Genomic DNA, 18,264 nt, shown 5'->3' with positions numbered 1-18,264 from the left:
TATAGAATGACAAGTGACACTAGCTACGATTCCCATCGAGACACTCTTTTCCTGTACAAATCTAAAATATTCTTTTCTCTATCACAGATGCCCCTGCAAGATGTGTGAATCACGCACTATATATCACCTTTGCGGACATGCCAAAATCAAGACCATCGTGCAGTGCGCTCACATGGTGGACAAACTATTAACTTCTAATTTGCTGATCACAAGCACCCATCAAGTCTGCGAGGACATCGTCAACGACAACCTACACGTATTTCCTGACATTTGTGAGAAATGCAAGGCGACAGGCGTCATTGGCGACTTTATGGAGCAACCGGGCGTCAAGCTCGAATTGGTGAAGGCATGGGCTCATGGCAACCGCAAGCATCCCAGCCCCGAGTTTGAGGCAAGAGTATCCGCTGGTAACAATGAGGTCGTCGAGAAACAGAATGAATCCGATGGGATCATAGAATTGCAGACCCACGAAACCATCTCGCCCATAGAAAATGCCAGCATTTCAACAAGTCTTCCGGATTCGGCGACCACGAGAAGCCAAGCTTCAAGTTCAACCACGAATAGGACGGCTCCTGATCTGGCTCAGATACAAATGCGAGTGGTAGCCTTAAGTACCAGGACAGAACGCTTGCTCAGTAAGATACGTGGCCAGAAACCTCCGGGACTGAGTTAGTTGTTCAATTGAATCCACGGGAATTTGTGCTCTTGAAAGTCTGGGAATTGACGGAGCCTTAGGAACGATGCCACTGTACATGTCTCTGTCCCGCAAACTATTCCAACAAGCCCGGGCGTATGTTATCTTCGCACACTGCTTCTACAATGTCTCCCGATCTCGCGGACTTCGATACCACAATCAACAGCCAACATACCCTATTTGGTTTTCCACCGTACGACTATAAGCGCTGTTCTTCTCTTAGGAGACCGAAACCGGGCCTGTCGATGCACAATGATCATGTTCCTGTGGGACGACCATGTAGCTGCCTAAGCTGACTTTCTGCACTTGTCATTGATGTCATGGAAGGAGGTTTTGAAGGGGCTATTTAGACTTGAATGTGGCCGAATCCTGCCTCCAAAATGAGCGGAAGCCTATCTGGTCGGACCTTCGGACTCATCGGTGATAGGCACGCTGCCGTGAGGACGAGCGTAGGGCTGGTGGGCATGTGAGGCCCAGGGGCCACAAAAAGGTTGGTCAGTGTCGCTTACGCGAGCCATCCTGCCCCAAACTAGGCCTTGACTAGAGATTCGCTTGACGACCAAGCTTCCTTGGACGGGAAAGCTTGTTGCTTCTGCGCTGCTTTGGAGGATGAAACAGGGAAACGGTTGGTTCAATGTCGTCATCGAAGCAGGGGGCCGCGCCACGGCCTTGATGAGATCTGCTCCTTATATCAACAATGGCATCTGGCCATATCCCCTTCGCGAGCGCCCTATACTTACGCCCTCTTGCTGCAAAAACTTCAACTCTGACACTTATCCGTAAAATTGAACCCTGTCAGGTCGACCCTCAGAGCCTCAGAGCAGCTATACGATGGTCGGTAAACGAACTCTCCATCCACCCAAGAATCAGGCAGATGACCATTGGAGGCAGCCAGATCTGGAGTCGGGGAACCATAACAGACGCTTTCCTGGCTTCAAGGATGCCGTCGAATATGCCTTGGATCGCCAAACCACGGCTGTTTTGAAGGAGCAGCTGCGAGAAGGGGTGGATAGAGGAGCATTCGAGAAGGCCAGGAAAAGTGATAAAGCGGTAACAGCACGCGCCAATGGACGACTGTGTCCAGCTGACACGTGGCACTCAGTTGAAGCAAATTGAAAACAAAAAGGTCCGGAAATTCTTCGAGAAGCAAAACGCTACGTTGAACGATTGGGCCGAAGTGGACACCATAGTGCTAGCCATGGCCGACGAGGTTATGGAGAGCATGAACACCGACGCTGATCACGACGGGATTCGAGAAAGAGAAGGCAGACTGCAGCATGTTGAAGAGCACATTTCATTCACTACTTGCTGCCGGAGGAGGTTCGAAAAATGAGGCAAAAGGCAGATCAAAACGCGCGATGGGCCATCAACATCAATGTCATTGCCAACATCATTCTCTTCGTTGACAAGGGAATAGCCGCGCTCAAGTCCTCATCCTTGTCGTTGATTGCCTCTCTTGTCGATTCGGCGCTGGATCTGCTGTGCACAGGGATCGTGTGGGCGACCAACAAGCTGGTCTCTTGGAGGTTGTCAGCGCTTGCGAGGAAATTCCCAGTCGGTCGGCGGAGGCTGGAACCCATCGGGATCCTTGTGTTTTCCATCATCATGGTTATATCTTTCCTTCAAATCCTGCAAGAATCCATTGCGAGATTGCTTCCGAATGGTAACCACGACATTGCTTCGTTGCCCCCACTGGCAATCGTCTATGGCTGGGACCGTCGGGATCAAAGGTCTGATCGGCTTGGGATGTATGAGGATCAAGACCACACAAGTGCAAGCGCTGGCGCAGGATTGCAAGACAGATGTCTACTTCAATACGCTCTCGTTGCTCTTTCCGCTGATCGGAAAGCAGGCGGGCATTTGGTGGCTGGATCCTTTGGGGGCGGCACTGCTTTCCTTGTACATTCTTTACGACTGGGCGGGTACCTGCGTCGAAAATGTCAGCAGGCTTTGCGGTCTCGCGGTGGACGAGACGCACCAAAAGAAATTGATATATCTCGCTTATCGGTTCAGAGCCCTGGTGTCTGGATTCAAGTCGGTTATTGCGTACCATGCGGGGGATGGCGTGTGGACAGAGTTCGATATTTTGTTAGATGGAAAGACACCATTGAGGCGCACACATGACATTGCTGAGACGTTGCAATACTGTTGCGAGGCATTGACCGAGGTTGACAGAGCCTTTGTGACCACAGACTGTGAGTATATTATCCGAACGGTCCAAGAGTTGCACAAGATTAACAGCTATAGATTCTGCGCAAAACCCCGGTGGACATTCTCAAAACTTGGTGTAAATTGGAATGGATGAACGGAAGGGCGACCATGCCGCACTTAAGCATATTCATCGCGAGCGAAACCGCGCAACTATGAAACCGTATTGGAGCCGCATGGAACTTGGTAAAGCGCAGTTGGTTCTCAATCAAAGTCTACTTCGCTTTAGTGAATGTAGGGATCTCGGCAGCAGGAGGGCGTGGCTTTGAGCTGACCGGAATAGATCGTGACCAGCTTGCCCTTTCCCTTGCATGCTCTGCTTAAAGTTCACTTGGTGTGAGACGGTCAATGAGGGCGGCATGTACTGCAGAGGAACTTGAGATGTGCGAGACGTCTCGCCAACAATGTAGGCGTAGAGAATTATAAGGGGCGTCGAATCCTTAAGTTCTTGGGTCAGTTCATTTCTCTTCAACCTCTGAAGAAACGCTTGGTTGGTCAGAGGTCCGAGACAAGGACCCAAGGACCTTGCTGCGCCTGTTAAAGTTCTGCCAGCCGCCACTTTAAAGGAAGGAGCTTAATTACCCCGTTCTTTCCACCGTTTCCCCGCCACCCAGAACAGAGGCAACCTACTGACCACTATTAGATACTCGATTCCCTCTCAAGGCACCAAATTTCATTGCCTAAAATGCCTCTCACGACGGTGTCTCGTGTTTCCAGCCGCGGAGGAGTCGTGAAAACTGCCCCGATGAAACTCAGATCTCCATCACGATTAAAATTGCCGCTCCATCAACCAGCCGGAATGAGTGCATCACCGAGCGTACAGGATCTCAAGAAGGAGAAAACACAAAGCACTGCTAGAGATGAAAGTTATCCAGAAAAAGTGGACGGGGCAAAATGCAGAACCAAAAGGAGAAGCACCACCACTACGCCCAAGAAAAGGACAAGAGAAGAAGTTGAGGAGAAGCGAATGCGCAGATACAGAAGTAAACCTCCAGCGTCTTTCCTCGTTAAGCTCAAGCGAGCCCAGACTCAACGCATGATTGTGCTAGGTCGCAAAAGGAACATCATGGCGGGAGCCCCGTCTGAAGACATTGACATTGTGGGTTCGACAGGAAACATCTACACTGTCACCATCAGCCGTTCGCCGACCTGCACATGTCCTGACTCGCTCAGAGGCAATGAGTGCAAACACAAAGTCTACGCTCTTCACACTGTCCTCAAAGCGCCTTTGCATCTTCAGTACCAACTTGCCCTCCTGACCTCGGAGCTCGAAGAAATCTTTGCCCATGCGCCTCCAATCCCTACCGATCTCTCCGAAGACTCAAAGGGCAGCCGCAAGCCTACCGATGGAGAATGTCCAATCTGCTACATGGACCTTGATGAGGAGCACAACGAGCTGGTCTGGTGCAAAGCGCAATGTGGACACAACATACACAAGTCATGTTTTAACCAGTGGGCGAAGAGCCAAGCGGGGAAGGGCGTGCGTTGCGTCTACTGTCGAACACCTTGGGAGACGGATATCCCAGACGCTGAAGCGCTCAAAAGGGCTGGCGAACATACCGAAGACGGCTACGTCAATGTTGCCGGTCACTTTGGCATCTCCAGGGCGAGAGAATACTCAGGCTATTATCAACCCTGGGTGCGAAGCCGGTTTGGACAGCGCTGGTGATCCGCATTCTTTGGGGGGTGCCGGTACGAGGAAGTGGTGGCCTTGTTGCTTCCTCCTAAAGCTTGCTGCGCTGGTTTGGATACTGCTCCTCACACACAAGTCTCTACATATTAGGCATAGAGCCGATTATCTAGAAACATCTTACGGATGTGACCAAGATCTCCTGTTCAGCTTATCGTAATGAGGACCATGCTCCCACATTGATGCAAGCCAACATAGTAAAGAGAACATTATAAATTACGAAAGTCATGAGCCTTGAAGAGCAAGCTTCGCGAGACATTGTGTGTTTGATCAATTCCTGTCGTCAGTTTGGCGCGTATATGTACATCATGCGGTAGAGTTTGTCGAGAAACTTATGCTATCATGGCCGCTGCCTGCCTTGCCTTTTGGAAAGCTGTCCCGTACCACTAGATCTCAGAGCTCGTTTCCCTACCCAGGTAGCCATGGCCGCACTACCAGCAGAAGAACCGATTGTTGTTTAGCGGAAACAAAACCCCGCTTCATCCATAATGCATACATATTGCTTCCAAGCTGCCCCAATATGGCCCTGTCCTCGGTAAAGAACGACGCATGTGATAAGTTACACTTATAACAAGTGCATGGATGCTTGGACTGAGCCTCCCACCATTGAACCAAAATCCCGAGAAGCCAAGAATCAAGCAAAAGGCAGCAAAGCACTGATATCGTATCCCCAACCTAACGCCTCGCAAGCAAAACCTATACCCCATGCTAGCAGGCGACATAGCAAAATCAACAAGAAACACAGACGTCCGTGGGGTATCATAAGCTCATAACGATCCTGGGAAGAATGAAAGCACGAAAATCATAAAAACGTCGCTTCTGAAGCCCGGGCTCTGCGTCAACCTGAAGGTCTCTGATCAACTCGACACTGAAACTGACTTCTCTTTTGGGCCCAGGTGTGCCCACGTAAAGAAGTCGAATTTTTCCTTGTCTTTTCCCGTTGCTGATTCAGGATTTGGACTCCTGCTAGGTTCTCTGGGCTCTAAAATCAATGATCGTCGGTAGTGAAGTTGGAAACTTTTATCTCCTGCAGACCTGACTCGGATGAGTTGGTCTTGCATCCATGTCTGGAGCTCGGAGACTTCGGCGAAGCGATAGGGGATTTGGAACTTTTGCAATTCGGAGATGATCCTCGCCGTCTTCATGTGCTTGTCTAGATTGATGACCGGGGCCCCGCCGCCTTCTGTCGAAAGTGGCCTTGTAGAAGGGTTGGCTGAATCGACCATGGTAAGATCTGTCAAATATACGCCGATGAAAGGGAGGCAAGGCGGGAGTTGGGACTGAATACGTTGACGCAAAACAGCATAGTTTCGAGCCACGTCGACAATCTTACACATCTCGTCAAATATGGTCTTAGCCTTCTGTGGTACGCATTCCCATGTCTTCTTCATTCGCTTGATGTTGGTCGAGTCCAAAGCGCAGACGATTGCCATGACCGTGTCAAAGTTGCGCAAGTCCAAGCATTTGTTGGCAATCTTGACCCACTGTTTGATGATGGCGGCTCGCTTCTTTGGCTCTTCGAGTTGAAGAACGGAATCGGAGACGAGGTTCGATATGTCGGTGGACAGAGTCGACATAGAGCGGACATTGACGGCAAGGGAACTGCTTCTCTTTGTCCATTCCGTGCCTAGGAGCTCTTCGGGAAGAATCGAGCAAAAGATCTTTGAAGTCTTCAACGTGATTTGACGAGCAAGTTCAAAAGGGTCGAAGTCGAGGATGGAGACGGATGGTCCACCCATTTTCCAAGCTCTCAATGCGTTGAGCTGGCTCTTGGAAATGACGGGATTTGGCAGTGGGGTGTTCGGATCAATATACGCCGCGGTGGATGTGCTCGTCTTTCCGATGGCGGATACCACTCTAGGAACGATAGGCGCATGGCTTGTAGCTACCTTCTCGGCCAGTTCAAGAATTCTCTTGCCGGCCATTGGGAGTACACCAATGAGTGACTCTCTTGCGAAGCCGACAATGACAGGAAGTGCTGTGTCGTCACAGTCATGACGCCAGTGAGATTCCATCCAGCCTTTGAAGACATTATAAACGCGTAGTCTGACAGGGCTTGCGATGCTCACATTTTCACCCACGTACTCGAAGCGATATATCAAGGCACGAGCGAAGCTCACTGGAGTTGCGAATAAGCGGAAAGTGAGGTAGATTGTGGTGACGAAAGACACATCAGGGGCTGAGTCGGGTGCGGTCAGTCGCTCCACCAAGGCGTTCAGCGTACCCCCAACAATGATGCCTTCTCGATTAAAGACAAGCTCTTGGGAAAAGGTGTGAACAAGGATTTCAGCTTCAGCATCTTCGTCATCGTCAAGGGACTCTCGGCCACCACCATCATGTGACGGTCTCGAGCCAAGGGGCTTTAGCGAGTGGCCAAGATCTTCCTGAACCGAGGTGACTCGCGTCGACGCGGAGGATATGTTGCTGGGATTCGACCGTCGTTCAATGCGTTCGAAGCTGCTGTCACTACTCGTACTCCCTCCTACTGCGCGGGCTCCTGACTTGCGGTGGTGTCTGATATCTGCGGACTGATTGGAGACTGGAGAGCTTGCAGAGATCTTCTGATGAGTCAGAGACGCAGATGGCAATGGCGACGAGCGAATGATCTCCGACACCACGTCGTCTTTCGGTGTAGGGGGAACACTACCGGAGCCAGTGGAAGGAGATTCGGCAGCGTTGAGGGAAAGAGGAGGAGTCAGCAGGCCCTGATTGATGACGATGCGAGGGCGCTCCTCCAATTGGTCTGAGCCCTTGTCAGCGGGTGACCTCAATGCTGAAGAGGATTGAAGGCGTTCCGGAGGCGAGGGTTCGAAGTTCGTCGGCTCGGGTGTACTAGAGCCACCTGAGTTACGTCCTAATAGGTAACTCAGGTTCTCAATCTCAAAATCTCCTATCTCTTCTAGCGTCGCTTTGGTTCTTGTCACGCATCGACCTGCAGCACTGACGCAGGCTGTAGCAGCCTGTACTAGACTGTGCGCTTCGTCAGGAGAATAAATCAGATCGTCATCCATCGAGCGAATGGGCTTGAAAACTTGGCGAGCAGCATGAACCAGTTCAGTGATCGCGTCGTACATGGAATCTTTGGCCTGAACTAATGGCCGGGAAGTGCTGTAGTCTCGATCAATGACCGTTTCGACGACAGCAAACAGCTGTCGACAAGCCCGAACGGCGTTTTGAGTGGTGAGTAACAACTCGGACGATGACCTAGATTGCATGTGAGATCCCAGGAACGAGGCCAGTACTGTCAGAAATTCGTCGTAAGAGCGATTGAGGAATTCGGATATGAGGTTGGAGTTCTTCTGGCCCGTGCCACGACTGTACGACATGCGATGTGTGAGGGACGAGTGTCGCCGCATGTGTGTAGGGTTACCTGTGGAACTGTGACTGCTATGCTTCGACAGGACGGTTGCGCCTGAAGGTTTTGCTTTGACAGATATTGAGCCTTGACGTCGGACAGCAACTTGTGATTTGCTGGACTGCTGAGATTGCGTGATGGCGACGGATTCTGAAGAAGAGTCGGGTGGCCTTGTCGCAGCTCCCGGCGATGCATCAGCTTGCTCCGTCCAGACGTCGTAGAACAAGACCGCGCGGGTAACGATTCGGAAGGCCTTTAGCAGCATGTCGTCCAGACGGATGTCGAGTGTGTCTTTGCTAGCCGCGTGGCCCACGACTACTTGCTGCAGTTCTTTTGCCGCACGGACAAGAAGAGCGAGATCAGAGAGGAGGTTTTTACGAGTCCTCCGTATGGGATCGTGCTTCTTGACCAAGGAACAATCCCGGGTCAGACAGCTGGAGCGTTCCAGCAATGCGCGGACTCCTGCAACTAGGCCTCTCATGTAGTCTTGATTGCGGAAAAGACTCAGGTTTGAATCGCCTGCGCAGCGCACGAGATCCCAGAATTCGGTTAATGCCTTGAGCAGAGGTCGCATGGCAGCATAGTCGTAACCTTCGCAATAATTGGTCGGCAGCCATCCACGAGCTCCTGTCTCCAATAGTGTGCCATCGGCCCAGCCATTGACGTGCACCGAGTGAACCAAAATAATATCTCCGGCATTGAGAGGGAGCGTGACCGTGCTGGAGGAGTGAGGAGAGGAGGGCTGAAAGGGATAGAGGGCTCGTAGGTAATTGTGGAATCTTGCGCGAGTGGAGGCCATGCCGTCGAGTGATTCTATAGACGTTGGTCGTGGATTCGTGGTGCCCAGCCCCGAGTCCTCCATTTTGGGGGACGGCCCGTGGTTGTCATGGTCGTCGTCGTCGTCATCATCATCATCATCACTATTCTTGCGGATTCGTAGTGGTGCAACGTAGATAGCAGAAGGTTGAGGTTCGCGCATTTTGCTGCAGGAACTGTGAAGAGTCGTTGTTCATATCGTTCAGTGTCGAAGCTCTTGCGCCTCGCAAAAGACCATTTCCCTGACAATCAACAGCGGATGTCGAACCAGGATCCCAATGTTGTGATCAGAAAGATGGAGATGTAGAGACAGCCGCTTCAGAATATGTGTCCAAGGAGAAAGAAAGGGAGGCACGAGAGCAAGGCGCCGAGACGAGGCGAGGGGGGTTCGACCCGTCTGCAAGGGCCAGGAGGAGGTAGGAGCTTGGCCTCACAGAAACTGGACGGCCGAGTGAGGTAGAGATCAGGATTGCTGTACACTGGCGACGATAATGAACAACGACGACACAAAATTGACTAAAGAATAAAATGTACAAAATGGTGGACACAGTAAAGACTGACAGAAGGTGAAAAGGTCGTGGTTGAAGGAAAACACTAGTACAGTAGAGCAAGGGCACCGAGAGTGGACTACTGTAGTAGATGCTCCGTACTCCGTCCTGGGTACTGCTCTTGTGCCCAGACACCCGCCCACCCAACGTGCCGACAAAGGCGTCAAGACCAGCCGGCCTGCAAGCCACCAAGCCACCCCAAAAGACTTGCCAAACTTGTTGTAGTGCCCTTTGCATCACCGGGACCGAGCGAGTTCTAGGCCTCTGGGAGGCTTGGACCTGGGGCAACTTTGGCCAACTGTTACGAATTCGTATGATTTTTCTGGAACCGATGCTATACAAGGCCTATAGGTACATAGGCGCAGCGTAGATATGATGCGTGTCTTTCAGGCATATCATCAAAGTCGTCGATGGCATATCCAGATCTTTAGCCGGATGCAATCTTGCCTGTGCGCTTCCATACCCAATCTCAGGCTAACGTGAGTGACGTGGGCCCCCTTTCTCTACACGCCCAGCGACGAAGAACGCCAATCGAGCAGATCATTTGACTGGGTCGGTGTTAGCCAGGGGAGACATTCGTCAAGTTGGCGGGTCTGTGGCCCAAGCTACTCATCCTTGTCTTCTCTGACTGATTATTATGAGAAACAGGGAGTTGCAAGCGGTCGTGACGTTTGGGATGAAATACTCGGTTCTCTCAGGGCCTCTAGGTACTCTGTGCGACTGAGGAATCTAAAAGCGCAGGCTTTATTAGCTTCCACCTTTGAAGCCGCAAACCAGCCCCTGAACAAGCGGAGGTTGAGATGCTGGGTTATGCAAAGACTGTTGATCCATGACATCCCAGGGTGATGCAAATCACTGTCCATTTCTTTATCACACTGATCTGGGACGCGCATGTGCAAAGTCAATCGGAATTGAAGAACTACATCGACTAATGACATGTGTGCGAGTTAGAAAACAATTTCCAGATTGGGGCTGCGCCAAGATGAGCCTTCACCCTGCTTGTGCATACTGAGTCATCAGTACTTGGTATGTTGTAATATTACACGGTATGCCTCCTGGAAGGCAATGCTGATCCCTCGGCGGATGCCCCGCACACCCAAAGTGAGCACAATGAGATTAAATAACCGGTCCACCGAGGGGTAACCTCTAGGCAGGTGCGGAACCTTTAACCAGACTGCTGGGACCGAAGACTGACGTGTACTGATAGCGATATTAAATGTCCGAATTATTGAAGACTTATGCGCCATTCCTCATACCTAAAGTTTACACATGCCGCGCTTTCTTCGTTTATTAAAGCTAAATCTTGCTGGTGACGGGCCTCCTGAAGCGACTCGACACTGGTAGAGTTTTTATCCAGCACTCAATTCAACCTCCGCACGAGTTGACCATGGAAAACTTTTCTCGAGGCTTGGTGACCTTCTCACGCCGTCCAGCAGACAGCTTAACATTGCTCATTTGCCTAGTATTTGCGTAGGTATATATTTGGAATCTTGCCCTGCAAATACAACAATTGCTAAATACTGCCGGTAAACTCGACCGCAGGATTTGAAACCAAGATCTAAGCCTGCAAGTTAGGTTGGATACAACGTCTCGATTCTGATGCTTCAAGGAAAGTCCTGGATTCATGTGTCGTTGTACCAAATAAAAGCCCGAATAAAGCCCATCAAACCGCTAGGTCAAAAGGCGAAGTCCACTGCCTTCGCGCCATTTGTTAGCCCACCAATCTATTGTCTAGTGTGGATCAATGAGTAGAGCCGGCGCAGCCCGGAGTATCTGATTCGCTTTTAATGACTCGCGAACCAACACACCCGGTTCTACCGTGGCGTTTTCTCCGATCCTGACGCCTGGATAGATAATAGCATTGGCGCCGATAATCACTCCCGCAGCAATGATCACTTCCTTTGCTATCCATTCAGCTTTGGTGCCCTTGCGATTGACGAGATCCTTGTTTTGGTCGCTTGTCAAGATGGTGACGCCAGCGCCGATTATTGAGCGAGGCCCAATCTCAATCTTCGCAGCATCATCAAATGTGCACCCTCTGTCCACATAGACATCGTCAAAAATCTGGAGATTGTACCCATATGTGCAAGTAAAGGGCACCTCGACCATCACCCCGATACCAAGATGGGCTTGAGAAACTGCCTGCGAAGACGAATTGCCCGTCGTGTCTTGCAAAGGATCAAGCACTTTCATCAACAGTTTGCGAATTTCTTCCTCCCCCAGGCCACTGTCTAGCTGGCGAGCTGCCTGATATCGCGCGAGAGCCCGCGCGCACCGTTGACGGTCATAGATCAACGTGGGATCCGTGTGGATGTAGAGACCTCGCCTTAACATCCTGGATTTGTTGATGTCTTTATTGTCTGCGACCATGAAATTCGAGCTTGAAGATGTGTTCCTGCCATGAGTTGGGGGCGCTGGATTGGCTGTCGGTCCTGGTGGGTGCCCAGGCGGAGGAGGGCCATATGCATGCCCATACGGCTGCTGCTGCTGGGGCTGTTGTGGCTGATGCCACTGTAATTGCTGTGGCGGGGGAGCTGCTGCTGGTTGGTGGGCGACATTAGGGCCCGCCGCATGTTGAGGAGCAAAGTGGTGTTGAGGATGGGGTCCTAGGGGAGCTTGATTTGGAGGCTGAGGGGGCGGAGGAGGCGGCGGGGGCGGAGGGTAGGCTTGACCTTGGGCTGGTGACCGTGACATATTTTGGGAATTTGTACCTGGATGTGGTTCTGATCGATTCAGATCTGAAAGTGGAGGGAGATGCTCTGAGGTATAAGAACTATTGCTTTGTGGCGGCTGCCACGCGGGATGCTGGTTGGGCCGAAGTGGTCGGGTTTGTGGCTCATTGCGTTGTGGACTCAGCTCATACGGCGGTGGATGTTGTCCTTCACTACTGCCAACGGGAATTGGTCGCGGTTGAACGCTATCCTGACGTTTGATAGGAGTTTCCATGCGAGATCCTTGATAAGTCGAGGCTTCAGACACGTCACCCGGACGGTCCCTGGACTGTAGCGGAACTGGGCCTCTAATCGGCGTGGGCTTGGTCGGGGCCGCACGCCTGTTCACACTGTAGCCTTTGCAGTTGAACCCCCCCCGAACACAGTTGTTACCTGGGAAAGATAGAGTATTAGCATGCACAGAAAATTACATTCCACTTTCAGTTGCTGATGAGACTCACACCATGGCTGGGCTTCGTCGCACTTCTTCTTCCGTTGGCGGCAAGTCATGCAACCGGTCTTTGTTCTATTGCTAAAATTGCGTTTGCGTTTAGGCGCGACCGTCGGAGCGCCCGTTGCAGACTCGGGATGGCCATACTGGTCGTGAATGAGTTGGCCGTTAAGCCTGGGCTGATAATCCGGGCCCCAAGGCGGCGGTGGCTGTGCCTCTGATGTGTTTGCTTCTTGCTGCAATATTTCTCCATGTTGCGTTTCGGAGCTACTGGGTCGAAGGCCATTGAGGGAACTAGCTGGCTGTACAGGCTTCTCGGCATGCCACGTATGGCCGTTTTGGCTGGCGCCATTTTGATAGTACGCTGCTGTGGCATTGTGATCGGCGCTCACAAGGACGCTCAGTGCTCGGTTGGCCATGTGTTGTGGTTCGGGGCCGCCACGCGGACTATATTCATATGAATGACGATCACTATAATGTTCGTCTTCCTCTAGCCCAGATCGTTTCCGTTTATGACCAGCACGTTCCTGCCCCTGTGGGGGCGGATACTTGCCACCCTGAGCTTGAGCTGCCATCTCACCTTCCCTAGGAGCGTGATCTGGCGGAGATGAGTGTCTGCTAGAGGCACCGCTTTCTGGGGCATGGTCAATAGGGACATGCATGCTAGGGGGGGTTGACGACGGACCGTTGCTGGAGGCGTTATTGACCGCGACAAACCCCCGCGAACTGGCATCTGGGCTTGAAGTCACGTCATTCTCTGATGCGTTCCGACTCGATGGTGGAGGCATGGTCGCAGGCCAAATGCTGAAGTTGATCTTTCAGTCAGGCGAGTTGGTGGCTCCCAGCGTGGCCGCGGGCTATAAATCTTCCTGAAAGATTCTGATCTCCTTTTCCATCCAACTCCTGAATACAATGACGGCAAGGGCTGCAAGCGGGGATATGAGTGTCCAACGGAAGTGGGCGCTTGCACTGACTACCCCTTCTGGCGGGATAGGGAGAATGGCTCTTTGGAAGCGCGGATTCGCCAGAGGGAGGTCTGATATTTCTGGCAGAGCGAGACGGCGACACGCGCGGCGAGAAACAGAGGCCTGTACGGGTATGGGCGCTTAGGATCTGTCACAACCTGAGGACAGGTAAGCGCCCAGGAGGCTCACGATTCTGAACCAGGGGAATCACGCGCTTAATTGCAGTCGTGGGTGTTTGGGAAGGGCCAAGAACCCTAGAAGAAGTGGTAGAGGTGTTTGTCGAGTCAAAGGGAACGGGGCTCAAAAAAAGAGCAGTAGGCTCTTAAATTGTCCTCTGTAAACTGTGACCATTGTTTGCTTGCTGGGAGTTTGTCGAAGGGCAGGTAAGCGGCAGACGCGAGAAGCGCACGTGGAGCCGGGACCGGCAACGAAAAAAGGATTTGACTGCTGATTGCTTGCTTCGGCCCAAGTAAGCGGAGTGCGCCGCACCTTTTCGTGGAAGCAAATCCGACGTCCTGCAGAGGTGAAGAAGACGAAGGCAAACAGTCCTGCAAAGAGGTTGGAAAGGTGCTCCAAAGGCCCGACTTAAAGCTGTATGCAAGGAGAGGAAAAAGTCTGAGGCAAAGAGGCCTAAGCACATCTTTCCCACTTTTTTTTGCAACTGATACTGACAGCTGGTGAGAAACGAGAGACAACAGAGGCAAGAGAGCAAGGGCGATCCAGGGCGAGGGCGAGGGCGAGGGTAGGGTCGTGAGGGTGCGGGTGAGGGAGAGCGAGGAGCGTGTTTGGTCGGGGAGACTTCCACAACGCCAGTCAAGGGGCTTTCTAAATCCACCGGGCGCTTGGAAAAGGCGCTTGCCGGCTGCCACCAAAGCTGCCGCATCCTTCTTGCAGCTCCGTTCTCGCCGCTGACTGGCCACCCAACGAATTGCTTGAGCCTTTAGCTTTCCCCCCAATGGGGCCGCGGGCCACCGGAAACCTAGGCGGCAGTTGTCTGAGAAGGATCTTCCTGTGGTGTGTCGAGACATAGGAAGCTATACTCGGTACTAGGTATTTCATTCTCCGACAGAGACGATAGACAAGTTTTCAGCGAACGAGATCGAAAAGGGTGTTCTGAAGCAACAAGAGGGAGCACTGTATCCAGTAATAGGCGCAACACCATACAAATAAATCACCTGGCTGACCAAGTATGTGGCTGTGTGCCTTGCTTCCCTCTCGGCCTGGCTTCTGCTCTTCCCCCCCGGCTCCTTCTCCCGTCGGTCCTGGCGAAACCTCGTAATCGACAGTCCATTGTGCCGTTCCAAGAACGAGCTAGCACCACATTTTGCCTCCTTTGTGCGAGAGGTGCGCGCCCGTCACAGCTGCAGAGTTCCAAAAGCGAGGCAAGGGCTGACCTTGAATCACCAAGGGCCAAAAGGGGCCTCGAGCTTGAAGTTGGATGCGTGTGATGGAGGTCCGTCGCGAGCGACGATTGGGCGCTTGATGTCAAATCTGAGCTCAAGTTACGCCCGCCAGCAAAGACCACCAGCCGCTCGTCAAAAATGCCGTCTAGGCCAGCTGCCAGCCCCTGCACAGTCACCCAGGATGCCGCCTGTTCTGTTCTCCCATTGGATACGGCCTTGTGACGACGATCACGCACGCGTCTTGCCCCCCCCGCCGTGCATTTGCGACTCTGACGAAATTGTTTCCGAAGTCATTTTCGCGCTTGCGTTTGGTCTAGCCGACCTAGCCGCTCGTCATTGGGACAGCGAGCGGCGACAGAGCGGACCGAGCGAACAGAGGGAGAGGAGCGAAGGAAAATGGGTGAGACCAAGGCAGCAAGCCTCCTATTGTAATGCGTACCCGCGAAAATCGAGTACTCCGTATGTGATAACGAGTACTACTGTCTATCCAAAGGGGCTACTTGACCCAAGCTCTCCATGCATCGCCAAATCCGAGTGCGCCAATGCTGGGATCAATATTTGCACCCATGCTGGAGCCATAATGATCCCCACAATCAAGGTCTGCCAGCACTGTTAACGTGGGTCGTCCGTGAGCACATTGGAAAGGGAAGGTGCATTGAGATAGTCTTTGCACAAGTTCGCGGCATTGCTTTGAGTCCAAATGATCGTTGAACATCACCGCCGTACGGCATGATCGAGACTTAAGCATCTCGATCATTCCTCTCGGGCAGTCCCCAATGGCGGACCACCAAGACGTTGCATCTGACTCAGGGAGATGGGATAGCGGGGAACGACGCGGCGCACCACCTAACCATATCTCGCTTCTCATGATATGAACCAAAAGCTTCGGCTCGGCGCGACAACGTTCAATGATGAGGTCCGGCAATTCCGTGACCTCTACTCTCCAGGTATGAAGGCGGCGCGAACATGCTGAAGTTTGCTCTGCTTGTGGATTTTCAACAATGTAATAGCTGACGCACCATCCCCGAAAATAATCTTTTTGCTCTTCCAGAAGTTTGGCCTCCGTTTCGTCAACCTCGAAGATCAGTGGTTTGGTGAGGTTTGTTGAGGTGCGCTTGCAGAAGTCGCCACATAACTTTTCGAATCTAACTCTTTCGTCAGCGGCATGTTGGTCGATCAGGATGAGAAGTCTCCTCTCCCCCCTCTCCGCCGAATATGGGTCGTGCTCATCTTGAATAGCGAGAAGGGCAAGGATGAATTTTCGGTCGACTTGCTGGACAACGATTGCATTGGAAAGAGAGCCTTTCATGACGGATTGTGAGTCAAGAATAGTGTTACTCTGTCGTCCGGCGCCGGCATGTCTGCGAGATACACCCAGAACCTCCTCGGACATGCTGCAAGCGATTGGCGCCTCAGGTTGATTGAGGGAGCTCCTTCGCAGATATCTGTGTAAGTTGAGTGTCGATTTCGCTCGCGGCCTTTTGCCATCACTGTCATTAGAAGAAGTAGAGGTCTGGTTCTGTATTGGCGTAGAACATCCGCGACTTCGATCTAAATGTGCAAGGTCTAGAGCAGACACAGGCATGGCTGCTCCGGTGCGAGGGTGGAGGTAAACGACCTGGCCATTGCGCGAGTTGATCCAAGGGAGGACGGCGGCAGTTTCCTTTTCAGTCTCGAATTGGATCTCGCGGGTTGTAGCACCAAGGTCCAGATCATCAACGCGGAGGGTGCCGGACGACGGACATCCATTGGACGCTTGCATGGATATGCAGTAAAGATTGTCCGACTTTCTCGAGCCCAAGCCATAGCGAAAATCTTCGCTTGAAGGTTGAGCACTCTTCACGCGGTGCCAGTGGCTCAGATACCGAGCCTCAGTTGCAAGGTGCGAGTTTCCAGAAGCGGTCTCCCCAACATGCAGTCGGTGGCAAGAATCCTCTTCATGTTTAGTTCGACCGTGTCCCGTTCTCGACCTGCTTCTTTCCGCACCGGCCAAGTGTCCATATATTGCTAGGAAATTGGAGACCAATGACTCGACTGCCCTGGTCAAATGATCAATGACGGGTAGCATCTCTGCCGAAGACTGTTCAACCCAGAGCGATCGTGAAAATTCCCCGGATCTTGGGTCGATTTGAATGTGGAACATAAGCCATCTATCCACGCACTTTTGCAGATTGGCGCACTGCGTAGTCTTGTCTTGGAATATCCGATCTCGGGTTTCGTCACACGAGATACTAGGCTCGAGATCCAAATACCCAAAGCTCGAATCCTGACAAAGCCTATCAATGGTGTCAAACAAACAGTTAATTCCATGCCCCCTCCGGATTGGGAACTTTCCGACAGAGATGAACTGGGTTGTCTTGGACGGGGATGGTTCGATTGAGATAGCGGCACGAATACAGAAGTGGCTCGTGCGAACAGATGCTGAGCGCCATTTCTTGGTGTCAAGAGATGACACGAGCTTAGCTTGGAATAGCGTTGATATAGTCGACTCGAGTGAGAAATGGCCTTTACTCGACGTAGGAGAGCAGCAATAGAGGCTGTGCTGTCTTTCACCTTTGACGGAAAATCGTACTTCAACTGTGCGAGGCTGTGCAAGCACATACCCAACAAGCATTTCCTTTATCCGGCTAAAAGCTCTTTCAATCTCGGCCGAAGAAGAATAGCGCAGCGACAACTGTTTGGACCGGACTGGCATATCGCCGAATAGATTGTGGACTGTAACAACTGTACCTTGTCGCACAATCCCCACCTCCTCTTTGTTGAGTCGCAGCTGGCGACAGATCACATCACCACGGTGTAGGATCAATCGATTTGCAAACGGTTCAGATCGATGTTCAGAGGCTATAGACAACAAAGACAGAAAGGAGAGATTCGACAAGAAACGACCATAGCGACCGTACGTAGGATCCGATTCGTTGAGTTTGGAAGAGCCTGGAAAACACCAGTCAGATTCGCGTCAAGAGCCATATGAAGCTGTTTCATACAGTGGAGTTTGGCTAGGTAGCCTTGCTCTGAGAACTCCACCTCGTTGATCCCGCTTCCATTATCGCAGACTGAGAGACAACCCTTTGACAGTTCCGCTTCAATAACAATTGTGGATGCATCGGCGTCCAAAGCATTTCTCATCAGACCCTCGACGACATGCTCTGGAGAGGTGATTTCGAAGGAAGATGAGACCTTTTTCCAAACTTCGTTAGGAAGTGGACTGATTCGAAAACGACCTTCGGCCATCGCTGGCAATTTGGGTCAAAAAATGGTTAGTTAGCGATGCAGCGCAGGGGCTCGAGGCTTCATGGGGGTTGCCACTGCGTAAGGTATAGCTGGACTGGATGGCATATTAGGAGCAACATCACCTTGGGGGCGCCTGCGGTCCTGACTGGAAGCCGTCGCAAAGAGTGAAGAGTAATCGGACTGAAAGGTCAA

General features: G+C 52.0%; 6 protein-coding genes across 6 annotated transcripts; 3 read left to right on the top strand and 3 right to left on the bottom strand.

Annotated features, from left to right (window-relative positions):
- Window positions 1-100: 100 nt before the first annotated feature.
- Window positions 101-673, top strand: A1O5_11828 (uncharacterized protein; the record flags this gene model as incomplete). Its single annotated transcript, XM_007752398.1, has 1 exon — window positions 101-673. The coding sequence occupies one exon, from the start codon at window positions 101-103 to the stop codon at window positions 671-673; it is 573 nt and encodes a 190-aa protein (XP_007750588.1).
- An 852-nt stretch (window positions 674-1,525) lies between these two features.
- Window positions 1,526-2,985, top strand: A1O5_11827 (uncharacterized protein; the record flags this gene model as incomplete). The annotated part of the gene is made up of 5 exons (XM_007752397.1): window positions 1,526-1,744; window positions 1,797-1,973; window positions 2,036-2,357; window positions 2,425-2,889; window positions 2,942-2,985. 5 exons carry the CDS (start codon window positions 1,526-1,528, stop codon window positions 2,983-2,985), a joined length of 1,227 nt encoding a protein of 408 aa, XP_007750587.1.
- A 716-nt stretch (window positions 2,986-3,701) lies between these two features.
- A1O5_11826 (uncharacterized protein) lies at window positions 3,702-4,571 on the top strand (the record flags this gene model as incomplete). The annotated part of the gene is made up of 1 exon (XM_007752396.1): window positions 3,702-4,571. The coding sequence occupies one exon, from the start codon at window positions 3,702-3,704 to the stop codon at window positions 4,569-4,571; it is 870 nt and encodes a 289-aa protein (XP_007750586.1).
- An 878-nt stretch (window positions 4,572-5,449) lies between these two features.
- Window positions 5,450-8,926, bottom strand: A1O5_11825 (uncharacterized protein; the record flags this gene model as incomplete). The annotated part of the gene is made up of 1 exon (XM_007752395.1): window positions 5,450-8,926. One exon carries the CDS (start codon window positions 8,924-8,926, stop codon window positions 5,450-5,452), a length of 3,477 nt encoding a protein of 1,158 aa, XP_007750585.1.
- A 2,116-nt stretch (window positions 8,927-11,042) lies between these two features.
- On the bottom strand, window positions 11,043-13,261 carry A1O5_11824 (uncharacterized protein; the record flags this gene model as incomplete). The annotated part of the gene is made up of 2 exons (XM_007752394.1): window positions 11,043-12,415; window positions 12,484-13,261. The coding sequence occupies 2 exons, from the start codon at window positions 13,259-13,261 to the stop codon at window positions 11,043-11,045; spliced, it is 2,151 nt and encodes a 716-aa protein (XP_007750584.1).
- Window positions 13,262-15,337: 2,076 nt separating this feature from the next.
- On the bottom strand, window positions 15,338-18,072 carry A1O5_11823 (uncharacterized protein; the record flags this gene model as incomplete). Its single annotated transcript, XM_007752393.1, has 2 exons — window positions 15,338-17,772; window positions 17,826-18,072. 2 exons carry the CDS (start codon window positions 18,070-18,072, stop codon window positions 15,338-15,340), a joined length of 2,682 nt encoding a protein of 893 aa, XP_007750583.1.
- Window positions 18,073-18,264: the final 192 nt, after the last annotated feature.

Source organism: Cladophialophora psammophila, assembly GCF_000585535.1.
Source record: "Cladophialophora psammophila CBS 110553 chromosome Unknown aczJe-supercont1.29, whole genome shotgun sequence".
Taxonomy (NCBI): domain Eukaryota; kingdom Fungi; phylum Ascomycota; class Eurotiomycetes; order Chaetothyriales; family Herpotrichiellaceae; genus Cladophialophora; species Cladophialophora psammophila.
Note: the sequence above shows the minus strand (reverse complement) of the source record. Positions and strands in the feature narration are given on the sequence as shown.